The 24,590-nt window shown below is 41.0% G+C and overlaps 1 protein-coding gene across 2 annotated transcripts; it reads right to left on the reverse strand.

Annotated features, from left to right (window-relative positions):
• Positions 1-993: 993 nt before the first annotated feature.
• On the reverse strand, positions 994-24,128 carry LOC113015316 (brevican core protein-like). Of its 2 annotated transcripts, none has more exons than XM_026157296.2 (14): positions 23,864-24,128; positions 17,791-17,873; positions 17,299-17,676; positions 16,669-16,843; positions 15,448-15,575; positions 14,766-15,059; positions 11,846-12,700; positions 9,627-11,471; positions 3,712-3,819; positions 3,348-3,506; positions 3,176-3,258; positions 2,259-2,403; positions 1,942-2,124; positions 994-1,785 (listed from the first exon to the last, which is right to left on the reverse strand). In XM_026157296.2, the coding sequence occupies exons 1-14, from the start codon at positions 23,881-23,883 to the stop codon at positions 1,685-1,687; spliced, it is 4,557 nt and encodes a 1,518-aa protein (XP_026013081.2). In that variant the 5' UTR covers positions 23,884-24,128; the 3' UTR covers positions 994-1,684. The 2 variants fall into 2 exon arrangements, with proteins under 2 accessions (XP_026013081.2, XP_026013080.2); XM_026157295.2 differs by having other exon boundaries at positions 994-1,788.
• Positions 24,129-24,590: the final 462 nt, after the last annotated feature.

Below are 24,590 nucleotides of genomic sequence, written 5' to 3' on the forward strand. Positions count from 1 at the left end.
TAAAGAATGAGCAGCCATATTATCCTCAGAGTTTCCTTATGTTAACAAAAAAACCTAGTTAAAAACACAGTCTATAGTATATCTTACTAAAGTGGAATCACATAGAAACACAACAGAGTGTCAGCCGCTGCAGAAAACCAATATACAATTTTGAAAAACAAAGTACACCCTCGTTCATTTCAAAGGTTTTACATGTTAGAACATTAATTAGAACATTAATCATCTTCTTCTCAACAGGTCAAAATCGAGGTAATGAGGAAACTAAAAACATGAAATTACTCACCATTACATTATGTATTTAACAAATACTGAGCCAAGATACAGAATCAGCATGTGAAAAATCCCACCCCAAGTTCACCTGTACTGCAAGTACACTCTTACTGGTGTGTAATAACACAAATAATCATATCTTACCTGCAGTGGGTGTCTCAGAAAATTCAACCCAAGGTCAGATAGTGCAAGAAAAGAAAAAAAAAAACCCAAAGGCCTCACTTAACATGTTAAATCAAAGTCCATGACAGACAAATAACTGTGAAGCACGGTGGTGGAGGGCTAATGATTTGGGCTTGTTTGCATTCAGTGAGTCGACCATGAGCTCCTCTGTGTACCACAGTGTTGTAAAGTAAACTGTGAGGCCATCTGTCTGACAAATAAAGCTCAAACTGGGTCATGCAGCAGGACAGTGACCTCGAGCACAGCAACAAATCTCCAACAGAATGATTTAAGGTGTTGCAATGTTCACAGACTACTTCTGCATTCTGGCTTAGTTTTTAAATAAATACTGACACACTGTAATATGTCATGTGACGATGTTCATCTGAGGTTGTATTTAAATCAATTTAAGACCTGCTAAGGACCAGATGATTTTTTTAATGTCCTGATGCGGACAATCTCAGAACTGACAGAGGTGTACTTTTCCTTTCTCACGACTGTAGTTTCAGGTAACACACTGGCAGAAAATACAATACATGACATGAAGTCTACACACAGCACTGAAGGTGAAATAGGAGAAAGCTTTATTCTTTGCTCTGTTCTACAAAACTTTATTACAACATAAAGCTGACGAACAAAACTGCGTCTGCCGGACACGAAAAGTTTCTCTCTGGAAAATGCGGACATCATTTGAAAAGGACTCTATGTACAGTATTTATTGAGCGTTTGTTGAAGGTTCACTTTGGAGTTTTAGGAATCTTTGACAAAGAAGGAAGACGACACAAAGAACAGCAAAACATTTCTACTGGATACTTTACAAATGTCTCAAAGACTTTAGCACCATTTTGTTAAAAAGGTTCTTGATATAACAATGAGAAAAAATAGATTTAGAGCTGACCTGGTAACAAACAGTTCACACATTTATTTCTTTTCAGTCAAAGGGATTTAACAGGGAATCACTGGGAGAATTTTTGATTTTTTTTTTGCTAACTATTTAAAGCATACTTATCCAAACACGGTAGAAAATATTACAAAGGACAAGAAATAGGGCGTTTCATCTCCCTGCCTGTGCACTCAGTCTTGTTCTCATTGGCTGGTGGGAAGTTTTGCTTTGTGTCTTTTTGTGCGTCTGTGGGTTTTTTTTTATCCTGTTTTGATTGGTTCATTGGTAAAAAGCACCTGATTCTTTACACCCTGTCACGTTACAGTAACAAAGTTTGAGAAAGCAAGACAAGAAGAGCACGGCTGACTTTTAGAACCTGATGTCCCAGTACTGCAGCGTCGCTTTAGTGGCCTCAAAATCATCTTCGGCTGCAGCAAAATCGTTGTCGGTCGTTGACAGCAGGCCCCCGTCTTCTGAATTAGAAAAAAATCACCGTGGTTAAGACTGAATTTGCTCTTTTTTTCTTCTAATTTAACATTTATTAATCACTTCATATCAGCTATTAAAAGACGATTGAATATTAAATGTATGTTTCATGTCTTTTCTTGATTTTTCTCTTATCTCACCAGTCAAGCAGAGGATCTGCGGCCTCTCCCAGAACCCTCCAGACAGACACCTGATCAGGGGGTTAAACCTCTGCTGGAAGCCCTCTGCGCATCGATAGCGCACCACGGCGTTGGTCTCGTAAGTCTGTCGAGCTTTTCCATATATGGAGGCATTTCTGACCCTTGGTGGTGGTCCACAGGAGGCTGTGGGAGGAGTTAAGATGCTTAAGTGCCTTCTCTGGGCTAGAATAAGTAGAAAACAGCTCGAAGCATCAAGCTCACGAGGGAGTTAATGAGTAATGAAGTGCTCTTAATGATGTCCCATTAGTGTTACTCACAGGTGCCTTTCTTGCAGGTGTATGAAAGGTGATAGTTGCAGGGCACATCGCTCCAGCGTCCGTTATCGTGCCACACCATCACCACACAGTCCTCTCCGGAGAGAAAGTAGCTGTCTGGCTGACCCCTGTACCAATTCTCATAAAGCTGTGAGGTATGTGTTATGTATGTTATTTTTATGTGTATACAAAGAAACAATAATCACAATAGAAATAGTTGAAAAAGCATAATATACATAATGTTTTCATTCTCCTCTTCTTCTTTGAGGTAGTTAATATTTAATAGCCTGGTGCCTTCCTGCATCCTGCTTGGTTTGTGTCTTACATAAGAGGTTTCAAAAAGAAAAACATAAACAGCAAAACTCGTTATGATAATAGATTTTCATTCATGATCATCCTGGCCATCATAAATAATAACCTACAGATGTGCTACTTTCAGATGCTCCCTTATTCACAAGGGGTCGCTGGATTCCTCACTGTTTTCACTGTGTCTTTTTTTCCCCCTTGTTGTTTGTGCTACCACTTGACATAATTGCCTTTTAGGTTCAATTTTACAGTCACATCTCAGTGCCTGCCTAGCAAATGCATCAGTGTTTCATTCCCCGTCACCCTCAGATGTTCTAGAACCCAGAAAAATGTAACTAAGCACAGGTGCTGGATAGCATGCAATCTGACATCAAAACTTCCAAGTAACTTAAATAGACTACAAGGCAACTAAAATTAATCACGAAGCAAACACAAAGAAACAATATATTTTAGTTATCGTGGCTGCAAAAGAAAAAGAATCTTGATAAATAGAAAGTAGATCTTAATTAATACACCGGGTGTCTGGTTCTCCAGTTTGAGCATTTCCCTGTTTTTGTTTTTTTGTACTCTGCAGTTTTGTTTTGTTTTTTGCACACATAATAAAACCTCCTCACCAGTGGGTTCCCATCAGACCAGTGGAAATCATCCTCAATGGTCTTGTCATTCAGACCGGTCCACTGGTATTCCTTGTAGTTGTCTGTTGACCAAGAAGTGGAATTGAATTTATGAGGAAAGAAATGAAAGCCACATTGTTTTCTCGTTCCCAAATGTGTTAAGGAAACCTACTGTTGATGTAAGCCTGTTCTTCAGGGGTTATTATGGACACCAGGTGAGCTCCCATCATGCGGCAATGCTGCTCTGCAGCCTCCCAGCTCAGACGCTGGCTGAAGTGTCGATAGCAGAAACCGTGAAATTTATCCCAGCCCGGTTCACATCGCTCCCGGTCTGAAAACATCACAGAGAAGAGAACAGGACAGCCAAACCAACAAGAGTCTTCAGATGTATCTGCAGGCTTTTATACTGAATAATTATATAATTTTCACTTCAGGCTGCATTGTAAGAAAATTACTGCTTGGCTTATTTTTGTTTGGAAACTTCTGGCTGATTCCCATCATATGTAACGTCCATTAAAGAGCAGAAGCGAGCTCACCGGCCTGACAGAAGTTTCCTTCATACGTCGGCAAACAGAGGCATTTAATGTGACCACCTCTGTCCGTGCAGGTGCCTCCGTTAAGACAGGGGTTGAGCAAACAGGCATCTGAAACACAACAGAGGGCAACTTTAAATCACTGTGCACCTGAAACCACTGGTCAAAGACTCATTTGTTATGTAACTGAATAATTACACATGTACAGGAAGACAGCCTTCATTTATGTGTAAGTCTAATTGGTGCCTGTGTTAATTAGAAGGCAGTTGAAGCACGTATGCTGACATTAGGTAAACAGCTGTAAGTAAATGTAGCAGGAACCATTTAGAAACTAAAGGGCATCAGGGTCGATGTTAGCCAACAGATGGCAGCAGAGGAGAACCTTTACAGCGTGGCCTGAGAGGGAAAAATCGTCAAATCTTCTTCTGGCATGTGTGCGATGCTTCCTTCTCTTTCTTCTTCATTTCTTCATTAGTAATAAACGCTCTCAAAAATCTTGTGGAAGAGGGAATCTAGACATGGATGTATTAATGTTGGGGGGTGGGGTGTTTCCTATAATATGGAGCCCTGTGGTTCTAACAATTAAAAAAAGGGCCCACTGGTCATTTTATTAAGCGGTATGCACTGATTTGCTGGTGTGCCAGTGGTACAATGAACTCTTTTGTTTGCTTTGTTTACCATTTTAATCAAAAGATGAGATGATGAGATGAGAAAAACATGCCCTTTTTAAAGTCATTGGACAGTAATATTCAACTGACCACCTTCTGACCTGCTGCTGCTTTTCATTAAAATGTTGAATTGTGTACATTTATAAGTGAAAATATTAAAAAGATGAAAAAAAACTAAAGAAACACCCTTCAGCCGTGCTAAATGTTGACATTGCATAGTTTGTCCACCAGAAGGCACTCTGCAAATTCCCTGTTGGCATCACATGTCTGCAAAAACATAAAAGTATTCACAGCCTTTGCATTGACACTGAAAATTTAGCTACGTTACATACTGTTTCCACTGTTCATCAAAGTCAGACATTTTTACAACTTAGTTGGAGTCCACTTGTGGTGCATTAAGTTGACTGGAAACAATTTAGAAAGACACAACTGTCTTTATAAGGTCTCTTAGCTAACAGCGCATGCCAGAGCACAAACCAAGCCATGAAGTCCAAAGAACTGTCTGTAGAGCGCCAAGACAGGATTGTATCAGGATTGTACCAATGAGCACAGTGGCCTCCATCAACCGTAAATGGGAGAAATTTGGAACCACCAGGACTCAGAATTAGCCTCCTGGCCAATCTGAACGATTGGGGTAGACAGGCCTTAATCATTGAGGTGACCAAGAATCCACTCTGTTCACATTGACAGAGTAACAGCATTACCCTGTGAGGACAACCATTTGTGCAGCACTCCACCAGTCAGGTCTGTATGGTAGAGCGGCCAGACTGAAACCACTGCTCAGTAGGAGGCACATGAGGGCATACTTGGAGTTTGCTAAAAGGCAACTAAACTTTTTAACCTGAACATGAAGTGCCATGTCTGGAAGAAACCAAACAGAATTCATCACATGGACAATAACATCCGTAGAGTGAAGCATGGTGGTGGTAGCATCATGCTGGGATGTTTTTCAGCAGCAGGAACTGGGAGAGTAGTCAGGGTCAAGGGAAATAAGGATACTGCAATGTACAGAGACATCCTTGTTGATAACCTGCTCCAGAGTACTGTGGACCTTGGACATCTTCTATCAGGACAAATACCCTCGGCACTAACTCAAGAAACAAAGGAGTGCCTTCGGGATCACTCTGTGAATGTTCTTAATTAGTTCAGCCAGAGCCCAGTCTTCAACCCAAGATCTGAAAATGACTGCGGACCGATGCTCCCCATCCAGCCCGATGGAGCTCCAGAAGTTCTGCAAAGAAAAAACTGTCCAAAAACAGGTGTGCCCAGTTTGTAGCATCATAGTCAAAAAGAGGCTTTAAGTGCTACTAAAGGTTCTTCAAAAAAGTCGTAAGCAAAGGCTGTGAGTACTTATGTACATGTTATATTTTTGATTTTTGATTTTTAATAAGTTTGCAAAAATTTCAAGCAAACTTTTTTCACTTTGTCATTATGGGGTATTGTATGTAGAATTTCAATGTCAAAAAAGGAATTTAGTGGGTTTTGGAATAATGCTGTAACAGGACAAAACGTGGAACAAGTGAAGCACTGTGAATACTTCGTGTGTACTGTATATTTATCCATTTTCCTAACTGCTTATCTAGTTCTGGGTCTGCAGGGGGGTTGGGGAATGTCTACTGGCATCTTGTTATATTTATCACAATCAGATGATATCTAAAGAGAAAAACACTTCTGAAGCTTCATTTTGCTTTTCTAAATTTGTAAAACAAAGGAAAAACGAAACCATGAGTGTTCAAGCTGGAATTAAACATTTTACAAGTGGATTCGGTTTGTTTGCTTCCTTTGACACCCTGTAAACAAGAACTATGTGCTGCCTGTCATTATCCCCACATATTGCTCTCTTCAGAAATCTCTTTCATTGCTCAGATCGTGTGTATGAAAGGTAATAACTGCTTTACACGAATCAAATGAGATTCACGTGCACTCAAAGTTAAACCATCATTCAGTTTTGATGAAGAATACACAGATGGTGGATGGAAAACCACTGAGGTGCCTTTCAAGTCTTACCTATCAAAAAATGAAACTTTATACTGTGACGGTGTTCACATCTGAGACTTGTTTTTGTTTGCTTTTCAACAGAAACAGAGTTTAGATTCACGGCTCCATCTGTGAGCCGATTTCCTTCCCTTTTGTCAAACAACACAACAATAACTTGTCTGCAGATGACAATGCAAGGCTAGTAATTTCAATTACTGAATGATTGATGACTTTCTCATTGTGTTTCTCTGCCTCCTTTCCTCTTTAGGCTGCCGACTGCAGTATTTTATCACCATGAAGAGTCCATTGTATAAAGATCATTATTCACCCCAAAAAAGGCTTAATTATGGTGCTGAAGCTGAAATTATGTATGAGAAATAGGAAAGGCTTCTGCATGCACTAATCTATGTAATACTGAGGTTTTTGGGGGGAAGGCAAACAGTTTGGATGCTTGAAAATTGTCTTGTAATAGAAGTGCAGCTTGGAGAATGCACATGTTTTCCATATTTTTCATCTTTATGAGTCCATTTGTGGAGTAAAACCATGAAAAGCTTACTTACTTACTTAAAATATATAAACTTTACTTAACCTCCTAGGACCTGGCATCCACATGTGTTGTATGTGGACATCACATTTTGGGCTGTCTAAACCAAAATACAAAATTTTGCTCTACAAGGGCCTAATATCCACTTACGAGGACATTATACTTCCACTGCGCTATCGAAATTTAAAATGAATGTCCTCATATGTGGATCTCATTTTTCTCAGAAACAAAAATCAGGTAAAAAAAAATCTGGTAATTCTTTGTTTTTTTATATTCATCAGGTCCCAATCAGCCCAAACAGCAAAGAGAAATTAAAAATGCATGCCATGAAAGAGTTCAGGTCTCAGGAGGTTAAAACAACAGCAAGTAAAGCCCGCTTGGGTCCAAATTAAAGTAATAAGGTTTGGCATATGGCGGCCACAGACTATTGTGACTATTGAGTGTGGAGGAGATACCAGTACACATGTTTTTCGGTGAGGAGAGCTGGACAGGGCTATAGATGGGCATTAAGCCAACAGCAAAATAATTTCTGCTCCAATGTGGATGGAGGAACAGGAGAAGCACTATCAAAAACCTTAACCTCCTGCAGGTTACTTATGTGCGTGTTTCTGATCAAACCATCAGATCCAGACTCCATGAGGGTGGCGTGACAGTACAGCATCTTTTACTGGGACTTGTGCTCACAGCTCAGCATCGTACAACTCAATTGGCATTTGCCAGAGAACACCAGTACTGGCAGGTCCACCACTGTAGCCGTTTTCACCTCACAAAAAAGAGCAGGTTCACACTGAGCTTCTGTGACAGAGGCGAAAAAGTCTGGAAAAGCTGTGACAAACATTACGCATTCTGGTTTGAGAGTGGGTGGCCGGTGTGTATAGGCAGTTATTGGGGAACCAATGCGTTGATGCCATTGATTTACCCACACATCCCCCAGACCTGAATCTTATTGAGAGCCTCTGAGATTCAGGTCTGGGAGTAGATCCCCCACAACACCACCTGCCATCGAGTCAGGAGCATGACCAGACATTGTCACATTGTCAGGAGTGCACATGGGGCAATAAACATTACTGCTACATCATGAGACAAGTTGGATCCGACTGTGATTTTGATTTTTTTTTAACGTTTTTTTTGCTGTGATTTCGAATCTACAGTTCTCAATTTCGTTTACCTCGAATTCTACATTCAGTAAAGATTTTTAGTGTAAATATTTTGTTTCTCAAGATCCACACGATATCTTAGTTTTTTTTCAAAAGCTGAATTATTCTGAATAGTGTTTGACTTACAATATTAACATACACCAGGTTGTCAGTGGCCTTTATTGACATACCCACATGGAAATCTTAATAGAAGAACTCTGAAGTCGACTTTTTCCAGTTTCTGAAACTGTGCTTGATGAAATGCAAGTCAAGCCTTAAATGGTTTGTTGGTGACCTGGTGGATGTTAAGAGCTTAAAAGCAGCTTTTCTCTTAAATAAGTTTCCATCCTAAATTTCCCATATTTCTTGAAGTTGAGTCCACAATGGCAGCAGCTTCTTTTGAAGATTCAATAAACCCGATTATATGGAAGCCAAGTGCTCCAATGGAAAAATAAAGTGCAGTTTTAAATAAGAGAATTAAAATTCAAAAATATTTCATTTAAAAGATGAATTTAAAACCATGAGAACTGTGTTTTATGTTTGTTTGTTTGTTTTGTGGAACAAATAAGCTTCCATACAATGCATCAATATCCACAGCTGCCACATGAAGTCAAAAAAACGAATGTACCAAAGGGAAGGAATATAAAGTAATGCATTTATCAACTTGTGGTAAGACAAGAAACCAATAAAGATTTGTTGCCTTTATCATTATTAGACCTAAAAACACAATACAAATCTAGAACAACTGTGATTAAACAACAATTTTTAAGTCGAGTATGAAACATTAATGACAAAAGGACACGTGAACATGTTGCTAAATGCAAACACTCGTGCAATCTACAATGAAAAGGTTTTGTGCTTGTAAACATAATAATCTGTGCTTTTTGTACCACAGTGACTAAAACAGCAATGAAAAGGAAGAAAGAAAATCAGTTAAGACTTAAATATAAAGCATTACTGCAGCTTCATTGGTCAGTGCTGTTACATTCAAAGTAATTGTTACTTTCCAGAGAACGATTAAGTCCCTTATTATGTTGCTTCCCAATTAATGGAAAAGATACTATGAAAATTGAAAGATAGCAAGAAGAAAATGATTTTATAATATCTTTTGCACCTGTTTGGTCCAGACATGGATGATTTACAAATAAAATCTGATGAATTTAGCTATAACCATCACTCTGGCAGGTCCTCACTGGAGAAGAAACCCGTCATTCAAAAACACTAGTAAATACAGTACTTCACAGAAGTCATTCTTTGGATGAGGAAAAAACATAATGCATAACAAGACTGGACTGTGGACAAATGTCAAATGGGAGCTGTCCCAGTGTGAGAATCTTGGAGGGTAGAGCGGGGGAGTCACAAGGAGAGGAGTAAGGAGTGTTTAAGGGGAAGTGGGAAGAGTCAGAAGGGTGAGTGGGCTTGCTGAGACAACAGGTGAAAAAAACGTGGGAAGTCATTTGAAAAGCAGGACGGGTGTTTTACAGAAAATGGAGCAGAGGCAGGCTGGGCAGAGGAAAGACGAGGAGTTTTAGTGCATCACTGTGTCGAGCAGGAAGAGGACGGTTAGACTGATGAAAGTGGCATTAACATTACCTGAAGATTTCCCAGTACCGCCTACGGCTGCCCTCTCATTGGGCATGATAAGCAGAGTTGGCGGCTGGGTGAAAGTAATGTCAACATCTTCCAGAGCGTGACCCACTGGTGGTATCAACATTTTGGGGGTGGTGGTGGTTGGGCTCCAGGTGTGTCTGGACCGGTGTGTGGTGGTGGTGGTGGTAGCTGCGGTTGTGGTTGTGGTGGCGACAGTGGTCGTCTTTGTGGGCTTTGTACCTCGAGAAGAACTTGAAGCTGCTGTGGAGGTTTTTTGGCTGTACTCATTGCGAGATTCTTGGGGTTGAGTTGTGCTGGTCAACAGATCCCACTTGGATGTTTGAGAACTGGAAGGAAAGATGGCGAAGTCCTCAGAGGCATCAGTTTTCTCTTGAGATGTCGGGGAAACATTAGTTTCATCTTCGAGGGTCGGGGCAACAGTAGCCTCTTCTTCAAAGACACGGATTGGGATAACGTTGGCTTCGTCTTCATCAAGCACAACAGTTTGGGAAAAATCACTATCTTCTTCTAGGGCTGAGGAAACATCAGCTTCTTTCTCAGTAAAAAGAGCTGTGCTAACATTAGCTTGTTCATAGACATGGGTTGAAGAAGTGTTAGCCTTTTCTTCATACTCAAAGGAAGGAGCAACATTAGCTTGTTCAAAGACTCGAGCTGAGGACATGTTAGCCTTTTCTTCATACTCAAAGGAAGGAGCAACATTAGCTTGCTCAAAGACTCGAGCTGAGGACGTGTTAGCCTTTTCTTCATACTCAAAGGAAGGAGCAACATTAGCTTGTTCAAAGACTCGAGCTGAGGACGTGTTAGCCTTTTCTTCATACTCAAAGGTAGTAGAAACATTAGCTTCTTCTTCAAGGGTTGAAGAGGTGTTGGCTTTTTCTTCATACTCAAAGGTAGGAGAAATATTGGCTTCTTTTTCAAGAGCTGAGGAAGTGTTAGCCTTTTCTTGCAAGCTAATGTTTGAGGAAAGATTAGGTTCTTTTTCAAGGACAATAGTTGGGAGAACATCAGCTTCCTCTTTAAGGGTTAAAGAAGCATTTATCTTTTCTTCATACTCAAAGGTAGGCGTAATATTAGCTTCTTCATCTTTAAAAACAGCAGTTGGGACAGCATTACTTTCATGGGCTGAGGAAACATTTTCTTCAAAATCAACCGTTGGAGAAACAATGTTCTCTTCTTCAAAATTTAAAGAAAAATTTGCTTCTTTTTGAAGAGCAAGGGTTGGGGAAATTTTTATTTCTTTTTCCAGAGAAACGGAAATGTTGGCTTCCTCTTCAAGAGTTAAAGACACTTCACCTTCAAAGGTTGGAGCAAATTTTATGTCTTCTTGAAGGGTGGTCCTAAGTGTATCAGGTACATGACCACTTGCTTCTTCATAAGTATCGGTCACAGTATCCAAATACATTCTGTAGCCTGATGTTAGATATAGTGCTGTGGGCGAACTGGTGGATGAGTGAGAAGTGTTTGAGACGTCTGGAGAGCGAGTGGTAACTGAACTTGCTCCAGACACTTGCAGGTCTTCAGATTTTGATGTGGGCAGCATTTTATCCTCATTTTCCAAACTGAGCGTGTCTTCAATTTCTAAGCTTGCACTTCCCTCCTGTTTAGAGTTGGGGGACTCCCACAGCTGTGAGGCTGTAGAAAGAATATCCAAGCCCAGTTTGTCAGAAAGGGGTGACTGAGATGAGGCTGTCAAATGTGGAACCACTGTCTGAGGTTCAGCATGGGTGCTGCTGGCAGAAGCAATGGGAGACGGGTGAGTGGTGAAGCCAGAAGTTGAGGAATCTGATGTGGAGATGAAACTGGCTGGACTCATATCGAGTTTGCTTTCTGGAAAAGAGCATAGAACATTATGGGATTACATATTGTTTTTGAGAAGTATATTTAATTGCTTGGATGAGAAAAATTAGAAGAAACAATAAGTCTACTGTCAATCTCTGACCTTCAGACCAAAACTATTAGAAACAGGAAAACAGCTAGCTTTTCAGAAGGTAACAAAATCTGCCCTCTTCACATAGGTGACCAAACTCTAGGACGTTACAGCTCTTAGCCAGAAGGTAGTCCAGAATATAACCCTTTTAGTTCTTCTATTATAATAAAAAACATAAAATGTGACATGGATATCTCATGCTAGCCTAACTCTTGACAAGAAAGTAATTTATCTAAGATAATAATGTTTGAACTTTTGTGGGACATGCACATACCTTCAGAAATATCTCCAGAACCATCCAAAGGAGCCCACACTGAGGTTAGCACCTCCGGAGTAGATTCAGTAGTTTGGGATAATTGTGTAAGAAGTGTTGCCTCTTCTTCTTCTTCTTCTTTTGAGGCCTCAGTTGGGGGAAACATCTGCTCAGAGTCTACACGGGTCTCCTCCAGCTCCACTTCAACCATGGGGTTAAGGGTTAAAGTAGTAGCCTCCAATAAACTGTCCTCTTTAGTACGGTTGCTGTCGGTCTCACTGTAGTTGGGTTCTGATTTGTTAAAAGACAGGGTGGTCTGTTGTACTTCTTTGGTCTCATTCAGAGTTCCAGATGGCTCTGTGTTTACTTCAATATTTGTGTCTGGCTCTGTCTGGTTCTGCATCTCAGGCTCAAATGTGGGTCTTTCAGACTGCTGAAAGGTGAGACTCGAGTTCTGGCTGGAATATGTTTCATTGTAATCAGTGGGCAGAAATGATGTGTTCTCTGCTGAATTGTGGGTTTCTGTGATAGTGCTGCTCATCAGTGCTGTAGGATGCTGGGAATCGTAGCTCATTTCTGTGGGAGATAAAGTTTGGTCGAGCGGCTCGTGTAGTGCAGGCGTTGTGTGGAGGGGAGACTCTGTTGTGTCTGATATCAGCATTGGGTGTGTATCAACCGGGCTTTCTGTAGTTACAGAGACAGTAAAATAAGGCAATGATTCAAGCATGCTCTGGGCCTCTCGCTCCACCTGTTCTGCTAGTTGGTTCAACTGAATTTCTTGATATTTTTCCGTAAGAATAACAACATTGTGTTCAATGTCTTCAGGTTCTGTGCCCACATAGTCCATCGGAGAGTCAGTGGAAGCATTTCTGTTTTCTGCAGAGAGCAGACAAACAATTAAATGTAACATGTGAAATATGGAACAAACAAATCTAGTTATGCTTTCTTTCTTGTTAAATATGCACTACATATTGTTCCAACATCATATTTTTATTCCCTTCTAGAGTAGCTTTTCATGAGTCATAACAGTCAAAATAATGCTTATTTATCTGATGATGGGCTTTGATATGAACTCTCAGTTCATTCTCTGTCTAAATCAATATGTTTGGGCCCATCTCCCTTCAAGCCAAGTTTCAAGCTGTGTTTGAGATTACCAGGTTATCTTCATATACAGATGCCATCATATACAGTGGCTTGCAAAAGTATTCGGCCCACTTGAACTTTCCCACATTTTGTCACATTACATCCACAAACATGAATCAATTTTATTGGAATTCCACGTGAAAGACCGATACAAAGTGGTGTACACGTGAGAAGTGGAACGAAAATCAGACATGATTACAAACATTTTTTACAAATAAATAACTGCAAAGTGGCGAGTGCGTAATTATTCAGCCCCCTTTGGTCTGGGTGCAGTCAGTTGCCCATAGACATTGCCTGATGAGTGCTAATGACTAAATAGAGTGCACCTGTGTGTAATCTAATGTCAGTACAAATACAGCTGCTCTGTGACGGCCTCAGAGGTTGTCTAAGAGAATATTAGGAGCAACAACACCATGAAGTCCAAAGAACACACCAGACAGGTCAGGAATAAAGTTATTGAGAAATATAAAGCAGGCTTAGGCTACAAAAAGATTTCCCAAGCCTTGAATATCCCACGGAGCACTGTTCAAGCGATCATTCAGAAATGATCCCCAAGACAAGGCCGTCCACCTAAACTCACAGGCTGAACAAGGAGAGCACTGATCAGAAATGCAGCCAAGAGGCCCACTGTGACTCTGGACGAGCTGCAGAGATCTACAGCTCAGGTGGGGGAATCTGTCCATAGGACAACTATTAGTCGTGCATTGCACAAAGTTGGCCTTTATGGAAGAGTGGCAAGAAGAAAGCCATTGTTAAAAGAAAACCATAAGAAGTCCCGTTTGCAGTTTGCCACAAGCCATGTGGGGGACACAGCAAACATGTGGAAGAAGGTGCTCTGATCAGATGAGACCAAAATGGAACTTTTAGGCCAAAATGCAAAACGCTACGTGTGGCGGAAAACTATCACTGCACATCACTCTGAACACACCATCCCCACTGTCAAATATGGTGGTGGCAGCATCATGCTCTGGGGGTGCTTCTCTTCAGCAGGGACAGGGAAGTTGATGGGAAGATGGATGGAGCCAAATACAGGGCAATCTTGGAAGAAAACCTCTTTGAGTCTGCAAAAGACTTGAGACTGGGGCGGAGGTTCACCTTCCAGCAGGACAACGACCCAAACATAAAGCCAGGGCAACAATGGAACGGTTTAACACAAAACATATCCATGTGTTAGAATGGCCCAGTCAAAGTCCAGATCTAAATCCAGCCAAGAATCTGTGGCAAGATCTGAAAACTGCTGTTCACAAACGCTGTCCATCTAATCTGACTGGAGCTGTTTTGGAAAGAAGAATGGGCAAGGATTTCAGTCTCTAGATGTGCAAAGCTGGTTGAGACATACCCTAAAAGACTGGCAGCAAAGGTGGTTCTACAAAGTATTGACTCAGGGGGCTGAATAATTACGCACACCCCACTTTTCAGTTATTTATTTGTAAAAAATGTTTGGACTCATGTATGATTTTTGTTCCACTTCTCACGTGTTCAAATAAAATTGATTCATGTTTGTGGCTGTAATGTGACAAAATGTGGGAAAGTTCAAGGGGGCCGAATACTTTTGCAAGCCACTGTAGATTACAGACCAGACCTTTTTGAAGCCAGGTATTTATTGCAATCTGAAGCAGGATGTTATTATATCAAACTGTGGCCTTGTTAAATCAGATCAAATTAGAGAAACTGTATTAATCCCAGGGAGAAACTGAGTAAATACGAGCCAAAAAAGGGAAAATCATAAAAGGTCCACTTTAGAGTTTTTGTCAAATTAACAATCAACAGTTTGCATTTAAAGGCACAACATTATCACCTTTGAAACAGTAAACATCATGAAGGCTGGATGGCTCTGGGAAGCCAGTCTGGTTGCTGAATTGGTAGAGAGTTTTGACGCCAGGCAGAGCACCCCCACAGTGTTCCCTTGGGGTTATGATGGGGTACCGTACGCTGCCATCAGACAGCCAGCCAGGGCTGCAATGGTCCAGTCCTTCACTCCAAGCCAAGTAAAGCTGTGCTGTTGTAGCCAGCTCTGCCCCTGCAGCTCTGCAGTACGACTGCGCTTCATTAAATGTTAATTGCTGTGGGATGAAGTCATGGAAAACCTCCCCTACAGACAGAAAATTTGTTCAGTCTTTTACTTTTTCTGGATACAAGTGAGTAAAATGCTGGCACATAATGGCACGACTGCAATTATGTGCCAGTCTTAATTTATAATGGATATTTGTATATAGTAAGTGGCATGTTTTTATCTGATGTGACGCATGACATTTCACTACAGAAAGTAAAAACATATGTTTGAACTAAATAAAATCATTGTAATAGTTATTGTCCATCACAGATCCCTAATGCCGTTTTCCAAATGTAAAATGTATAATTTGACTTACTGACAAATTAGGCCAGATGTATCATTATTGCATTAAGCCTACTGGCAAAAAAACAAAAAACCCAAATCCTACTATTTACATATAGAAGTTATTAAACTGTTAAATTCCTACCATTAATTTCGTCTACATAACAATAAACATCGAACAGATCATCTGGATCCATTGTCCCATAGTTTCTCACTCCTGGTTGCCCATCCATGTCTCCATAGCAGCCTTCACGAGGCACTTGGATTGGATACCTGCAACAAAGCAGCAAAACAACCATCATCCTCACTTAAGACTCGACAAACATGTGACATAACATCAATGCTGCATTTGGCGATAGCTTGGTAAATCTGCAACATTACCAACTGGTAATGTTATGACACGTTTACTCTGTGGCCACTCAATAACCAGCTCACACATGGGTACTTATAGAGCAACACAAATATAATGTATTTACATATAACAATAACTATATACAATAACTATAATGTTATTTAAGAGTCTGGGTGGGTTTTTTTATCATACTAAAAGGCCTACATGCCCATGCTACTTTATTGTTTCCTTTGTTTATGCTGATGGATGGATGGTAGGTAATACAGGATTTCATAACTCCACTCCAACTCCAATTTACCTATGTATATCGACAACATGCATATAATGGCATGCCATTTTGATCTTGTGGGTTTGACACATAGTTTCAAATCTCATTGCCTTAAGTACATTTATACAGTTATTTAACTGACATTACATTTTTGATATAGTCTCTAAATACAGTAAACTAGTTTTGTGGGTCCCTTGCAATACTCAGGTGCTGTTCTACTATATAAAATGTTTTTTTACATCATTGTTAGATGGTGTCATTCATATAAATTAGATTTTATTGTCATGAGCCTCTTTTACTGTATGGGTGTATGTTTAACAGAAATGAATATTGCACTATACAGTTAAAGAGGGTGGACAGTGTGTTGCTAATGAAGTTGTTATAGGTGCATAAATGGGTCAGTTTAGAGGTTGGTGAGTGGTTTCTTATGTTAGGTAAGTATAATATGACATTGTTTTGTAATGTTGCTACCATAGTAAGATAATTTTGTTTGTATTGAGATGTGAAGCACACCTGAGGGGCAGGTGGAGAACGGTACCGCTATACTTTGTAAGTAAGCAACCTCTGAAACACTGTCTGACCGATGAAGACGTCAGTGATTACAAACTTATATCAAGAAGTCGAGTAAAACAACAAAAACATCTATATCAGCTGCATGAGCCTGTAAGATATGTTTTATCTATCTCTGTCTTTTTAATAAGTTGTACTGTGAGCATGATACAGAGGGCACACAGGTGATGAAATACCTGACAGACTGGTCTGCGAGCCAGCCCGCGTCACACTGCTCATATCCGTCGTAATAAGATGCAAGCAGCTGGTCGGCGGTGGCGATTCGTGCCCCGATGGCCTCACAAGCCCTCTGGGCCTGATGGAAGGTGAAGGCATACCGACCCAAAGCATCTCTGTAGTGGAACACAACACCTAAAAACACACACAGCATGCACATAATAACATACCTACAAATACATTAACTGCATTACCTGTTTCAACTGTTTTAAGTCAATAATTTGGAAAAGCTCCAGGAACAAAGACATCTTACTAAATGGAAAGAAACTGAGCTGGAAACTGAGCTACACAACTAGAAACAACTCATTAATTATCATTACACAGAGGATTGGGTATCTTTGGGTTCAGGCAGTTTTCAGTGGATTCTACTAAGATGAGAGATTCAGATATTTTCTTACCAAAATCACAGTGTGGAACCAATAATCAAACTGCGATATGATTTCAAAACACAGGACTTTTAGCAGAGTCAGTATCCTTCTTGTGGTTTTTCTTTCTTTTTCTGAGAATTGTAGTTAAAAAACACAGTCTCTAATAATTCTGTGTAATCTACCCCAAACTTTACTAATGAGCCATGTCTTTCATCGCGTTACCTTTGACCTTGAGCTCCACGAGGTCACTGGCGTCCTCCAGGCCCTGCTGCACCTCGCAGCGGTAGTGAGCCGAGTCGCTGGAGCGCAGATCTCCCAACCAAAGTGACGCATCATCAGGGAAGGAGGTGTAGTTGAGCAACGCCGCTCGGTCTCGGTACGCTTCATTGACCTTCACCTTGTGACCCCGTACCACTAAGATCTGCGTTTCAACCCCCCTTGATATGACTGACCACTTGACCCTCGGTACAACAGGCGTCGCGGAGGTGGAGTTGGAGATGGGGGACAGAGACACCACACAAGGGATGGAAATGGAGCTGCTCAGTGGAGCAACAACTGGTCCTGAGTGGGGGATGCTCACATGGAGCTGCTCCACCTCATCTGGAAATTAATAAAAAGAAAAGAAAAGTGAATCATGCTCCCACTTCTCAATGCACTTTTGTAGTCTCTGTTTATGGAATCAAAAAGTGATCAGGGGAAATGTAGACACCGTACCGTATGTGTACCGTAGAGTTTGGGTGGGAAAGGCCAGTGTGAGATGGCAGACTGCATAAAGAAGTGGAAGTATCTGCACATGTCTGTGGAGATTAAAAAGGCAAACACAATAAAATATTAATAAAATAAATAAAATGAAGAAGAAAAGCAGATATTTTTCTTCCAATTTCACAAATATGTAGAATTAAATAAAAATGGATTTTTAATAAGTACAATGATTTCTGACATCGGAGGTCATATGTTGTGTCGGTTCATCTTATCTTATCTAACCTATAAGAAGGAACAAATGTCCCAGACACATAAGAAAACTGAGGGATTCAGTTTCAGTTTTCAGGATATCAGTTGAAAGACTGAAATAACTATCCACATTATATTGAACAGACTTGGTGTTATCCCGCTGACATAAAGGAGCTGTAATAATGTTTTATTAGCTGCACAAATGTAATTTCTATCCCATAAAATGTCAGAAACAGGTCTCAGTATAATACCAGAGCTTTTAAATTTACCATAAACTTGGCCTCAACACATCAGTGAAACTGCTTCAACAAACACTGAGCATTATGGTTCTCATAAAACTACAATTTACAGCAGGCCTTTTTCCTATAAGTCAGGATTAGTTTTAGCTGAGCACACTAGAAAACTGGCAACAGAGTTTAAACATTAAAAAAATACAATAACTATAAAATTTTGTGAGAAAGACCTTTTGTTTTAAGTTGTAACTTTGGAGCAGAAGCTCTGAGTAAAACACACGTGTCCCAAAAAAAGCTCAGCCATACAGTATAAAAGACCAACTTCTCTGGTTTTCGAAAGGAAGCTGGAAGCAGAGGTTCCTGACCACAATTCATTCATCACCTCCAGGAGCTAATGACACGGCGTTTCAGCCCAGCGGCATCCTGCCAGTTCTCCGTCACCAGCCTGGCCCTGTTATTAACCCAGCAGCCGTGGCAAGACATCCACAGCGACTTCACACAACCTCCTGATTGGGCCGTCATTGAAAAACAATTAAATACTGGACAGTTTCAACAGTCGTCAAGGTGTTTCATCAGTATTCCTGTCAGTGTCATATTCAACCAACCTCACACTTCACCAGAAACACTGATAGTGCAAGGTTAGACCTTTAATCTTGCTACCTAAAGTTGTCGGATAAGAAATTTCTTTTATTATAAAACAGAAATTTTACACTGTACAATACAAGTCTTTATAGTATTAACTTCAGCCACAACACTTGAAGTTGGAGTAAATACCATTAATAATCTCATTATACTGCAATGTTCTGCTCAGCCTAAACGAACAGCACAGCACGATGGCAGCACTCTCCCCCAACAGAAGAATGCTCTCTGCAACAGCATAACTAGACTGAGCATCAACGACAGACGCCTAAATAATCCTGATCGCATTAAGACCCAGCCCACAAACCACAGGACCCAGAGGATTCCCTGGTCTCCTTCTGTGCCCAAATGGGTCAGAACTGTTTTGGCACCATGACGAGGATGTGTACAATGTGAGGCTGGTGGTAATAACCGGTGGCACCATTGCAAAGCAAGCAATCTGACTGTATATTGCTGTACAAAAAAAACATAGAAACACAGTTCAAGCACTGTAAAAACCTGTGACGCCTGCTTGTGTTTTCTTTCAAAAGAAAGTTTAGTATTTACAGTATACCGAGTGATTAACTGACATAGTGGGAGAAGCAGAAACTTAAAATTGTGGCAGAGGCCACAATTTTCATGCCACACATGTCATTTTATCACTGACTCATAGGAAAATTAGTCTTTTTTCAAATGCTCTGTTCCTCCAAGTCAACAGACTTGCACTTTTAGATCTCAAGGCATCTGAGTGATCGAGGGTTTCTGGAGAAAAATGAAAGTGATCTCTATTTCTATCTCACCCCTGCGACCACAATTTTAACATCAGAAACATTAAAAAAAATTACAGATACTGTGGAGCAATGACTTGGGATCCTTATGCTTTTTAAACCTGTGTAGAGGATATAAGCAGTTTCACAAGAGGTGAGCAAAGCTTGTTTGAGAGATTTGGACGGTTGGATACTCTGAGTTACACAAAATGCCATGACCATGGTAACTAACCGGGCTTGAGCGACACAGGTGGAAGCAACTGACAGCTGGTGGACATTTGATTGGTGGATTTAAATTTCCTCTCTCCCTCTCGCTCTCTAATCAGCATGACTATCCGGTGCCTAACAGGATCTCTGTTTCTTAGTGGAAGACCAGTGTGTTTTTACAATGCCAAATTTTAAACCCCAACCCAGCGCAGACAATCCATCACATCGAGTCCAGCAGTAGCAACAATCACACCACTGATAATCTTAAATTTTTACTGTTCTTGTAATGACGGAGATCACAATCTCCGTCATTAACAGCTAAGGAAGGTGGAGCTTTTGCACTGATTAGTGCTTTGCTGATACCACCGATCCAATAAAGCTGTAATTTGCAAAGAGCGTTAAAGATGATGGTTTAAACAGCCATATATGTTATCACATCACTTAGTTTTTTCCATAAACTTTCTCAATATGAGCCTCAGAGCCTCTAGTTGTCTTCTGCAAGGTACGGTACTACAAGAATTGACCTCCTGTATATCAAGTAGATCCCTGGTAAGGAGTCGGCACACACAGCTCAGTAACTTGTGTCACATTAAATGGCCTTCTTTGATGGTAGAATAACTGTTGTCTGTTTTCTTGCCAGCTGGGTGGACTCCATGATGCTGGTATCACTATTAGTATTCTTGAGAAGACGTTTCACAAAAAAAGCGAGGAGCGGGCCAAGAGGACAGCTGCACACTGTGCTTTCACTTCATACCAAGTCCCTTACAAAGGGCTTCAGGGAAAATTAAAGGACAGGGCACTGGCACACTTGCTTGCTTTTTCTCTTTTCTTTCTTTCACCCCTTTCATTGATGGAGAAGGAAGTTTCAAAGCACTAAGAATCATTCTAGGGCAGGCTTTGTACAAAAGAAAGGGCCACATTAAGACCCCGCACACTGATTCAAATGGTATAATGTGACAGTGTGCTTAAATACCGGTTTGTGCTTTCAGATTGATGACAGCAGAGAAAATCCTAGTTGCTGCTGGTTGTTTTGTGCCGTCTTTAGATCGCATTTTTCGGCCTCGCCTTCGCCAAGCACTTTGCAGGTCTGCTTGTTTTAGTGAGGTTAGCAGTGAAGACAAGTCAAGCTGAAATCAATGCCACCCACTGCAGCTACGGCCCACAAACTGCAGCCAGCACTCTATCCAAAAGGGCAACTAATCCAGAATCTTCTGTGGAATAATCAGCTACAGACTAACGCATTTATGGAAAAGAAAACATAAGAAATTGGCGTTAAATAAACCTCATCAACTTTATGCAAACATCCCTGTCAGTGCTGCACAGACATTCCTCTGCAGCCTGCATCAGTGTCAATGCACACAAACCAGGAAGAGGCTCCTGATCCCAGTTTAGCCAGCTCAGACATGTCAGTTTGACTGATGTGCTGTAAACTTGGAGGAGTGCTGAGCTGGAACTGGCTTTAGGAGGGATATGTCCAGGATAAAACAGAACAGGGTCCCATAAAAATGCACAGTTTTTGCAACTATGGTCTATTTGTTGTCTTCTTTTCTTCTCCTTCTTTTAATATTTAAGATTTCAGTTTTCAGACTACATGTAAACAGAAGTTAAATGTAACATAAAGCAGCCTGTTCATTTATTTCAACTTCTTTTCTTTTTCTAGTGTATGAAAAAATTATTTAAGCACAGAGTTTATACTCTATCCAGCAGCTGCTTCCTAATGCAATTAACATTGAACAAGATGTTTGACCTGGAAGAAGTTTAAACCATATTAACTAAATCAATTTTATTTATTGGCCCTACACACCAGAACTCTGGTCAGCAGCTGGATATTCAGTTGGACAGTTGTGATTGAATAACTGACTCCCACAAGTATACATTCTTGCTGCTATTTGCCTTAATAACAAATCCATTTATGTTGATGACATTTGCCTGACCTAAACCAGACAGAAACCACTTTTACATCCAGCTCAAAACAAATAAACTTAATGTCAGTCTTTACTTCATTGACCTTGGCAGGGTCAAAGGAGGTGATTCAGTTCAGAAACATCAAACCCAGACTTTGAATATAAACACTGGCTACTGTACACTTAACAGCAGAGCGAGTTGGTAAATGAGGCTATTCACTCAGCACCACACCTCCAACTCCCTACATCATCAGTGGTCTGTCTCCTGTCTACAAGATTACCACTTTGGAAGAGCCACCCACCAGCTGATTCACCACCCACTTTGTCTGGGAACAAATTAAAGTGTGTTTTGCGCAAACACCTGATCCTAGGCTTGACTCAGTGGATCCACAGATGAAGCTCAGCCTGTACAGCTGTCCTTTTATACACAGGAGGCGATTTCCGCTTGTGTTCAGGATCAGGTGGGCTCTGCTTTCTGAGACGCATCACTTTCTTCGTTCAGGGCAAACATGCCCAGGAGTCAGGCACCTGCAGTTTGAGCTCAAATCTGCACTCAAATACTCAGATACACAGACTCTACTAAAGTAGCTTTGCATGAGCGATAGTTAGAAACACTGCAAAGTCTTTCAGCTTACCTGCTTTCTGAAACAAGCTCCTTCCCTTTTAGAGAAGAACCCCTTTAAATAAATCTTATTTTGACTGGCTGCCCCTCTCAAGAAGAAGGTCTGAATACTAGGTGGGTATGGCAACAGAGCTATTCAAGCACCCTGGAGCCTGCACTTTTGGCTCACAGGGGTTATTTTGCATGACATTTGTGTCACGGGGCACAAATGTGTTGTCCTCCGTCATATGCAGTAGCTTAATATTCAGTTTGAGTTGCCAGGATTGCTCATTCATTTTGAATATTTTGACATGAGCAGCGATTCAGAGGTCTGAGCAAGGCTTGCTATTTATCTAATTATACACCTGAGTGCAACTCATCCTCAACAACAACAACAAAAACAAGAACAACTTCTGTAACTATAGCTTTAGCTGAACAACCTACTGGTGCAGTGAAGGATCAACAACATATCTGGCTCTAAATTTGAGCAGATGGCCGTCCATTCTCCACCATGCTTTACATTTCATCTTATATTTAGTGTAGAGTTCATCACTCTAGTTTGGGTCAGATCTCTAGATAGATTGTGAGCCACATTTTTACCAGCTGTGACTGTGGCTAGTTTTGACTTTGTGATTTTTTTGTGTACTGACCAATTTAACATGTAGAGAGGGGAAGGCCACTTTTGTGGGTTTTTCTTGTTGTATGTTTGCCTGTGTTTGTCTGTGGACAGAGTTTGTCCACATGAGAGAATTGCAGCTGTGCAAGACAGTCACTAAACTTTAAGCTGTGCAGCTGAGATCAATATAAAATCAGGATTTGAAGAGGGTTGTGGTCCAGCAATTCGATGGCATCCCACTGGAAGATGATAACATGATTACTCTGTCATGAAATTACAGCATAACCACACCACTGCTTTCTATATCTGCTCAAATCTGACCAGAGAGCCACAAACCTATTAAACAGAAGAAAGAAATCCTTAAAAGTCTGCTTCATCATTCAATTTGCCCTCTGTCTTTCTACCTGTCCATTACTGAACTCCACCTGAGGTGGACCACAGCGAGTGAAGAGTTAAAATACGCACTTAAAACAAAAAGCAGCTTTTTGTTCCCACAGGGCAAATAAAAGCACTGAGTGTGAAATCCCAGGAAAAGCTTTTGAATGGCGGGGGGGGGGGGCTTTGTAGGAGTCCAAATTGATAGTAAATGCGTTTAAAATAGCCCGTTATCCTTCCTTTACCTTTATAGGTGTGCATGCGTAAAACACGGAAACACGGTTTAAACACAGTGGGGGACAGCAGTTTACAATTAATTTTAGGACCTTTCGGAGAACATCAATTACTACAGCGCAATTAAGTGGCAATGAGTATAATTGTCTTTAATCATACGTCCATTTAACCTGACACAGGAGATTCAAAAGAACTTTGGAAAGACCAAATCGCATCATCTACTGCGTATCATTGACCCATCGACCTTAAGGGAGAGAAAGAGACAGAGACGGTAAGCCTACCGGATGACTCTCAGCAGCATCTCAGCTGATGCAGGTTGCACTTCTTTGCTGTAAAGAGTATTTTCCGTGAGCGCCTGTCAGCGTGCTGCAGTGCGACTGTCCTGTCACGGGAAAAGCGGCTCTGGATGCTCTGCGCAGGTAAACGGTGGCTGGGACCGGCACACTCAGAGGCTCGGGGAGAAAAGAGGGAGTTGGGAGAAAGTGACGCCAGATATGAAACCCTGAACTGCCCACTTTTTCACCCAACAATCGGGATGGAGATGGCGCATGCCTGTCAAGGGGGATTGGGAGGGATGACAAGTAAAGAAACCGATGTTATAGGCTATGAAGTGAAGCCTGCAGAGAGGAGATGACCTGCATGTTTTTACTGCAGGGAAGCGGAGAACTCACTGAGCGTCACTTGGATGAACCAGGGTGAGGGGAGAGCAGTCAGCGCAGCGGTCCGGAGTGAGCTGCTGAAGCTGCTGCAGGTATTGATATTGCAGCACAGTCACATATCCCGGAGAACGATAAGGGACAATTTAAAGTACCTCCTCCTTCGTTATCTGTCACACCCCGCGGTATATTTTTAAATCATCATGAATAGCTTTGCATTCTGGCGCAGAGAGAGAGGTCTGGAAAATCCTGCACAAGAGCATTGCCCTGTCATTTACAATCGGAATCTGCAGAGCATGCTTGATTTGAATGGAACAAGCTGAAAACAGTATGCAACCCAGAAGCTTTTGCT

This window comes from Astatotilapia calliptera, chromosome 22 (genome assembly GCF_964374335.1).
Source record: "Astatotilapia calliptera chromosome 22, fAstCal68.1, whole genome shotgun sequence".
NCBI lineage: Eukaryota > Metazoa > Chordata > Actinopteri > Cichliformes > Cichlidae > Astatotilapia > Astatotilapia calliptera.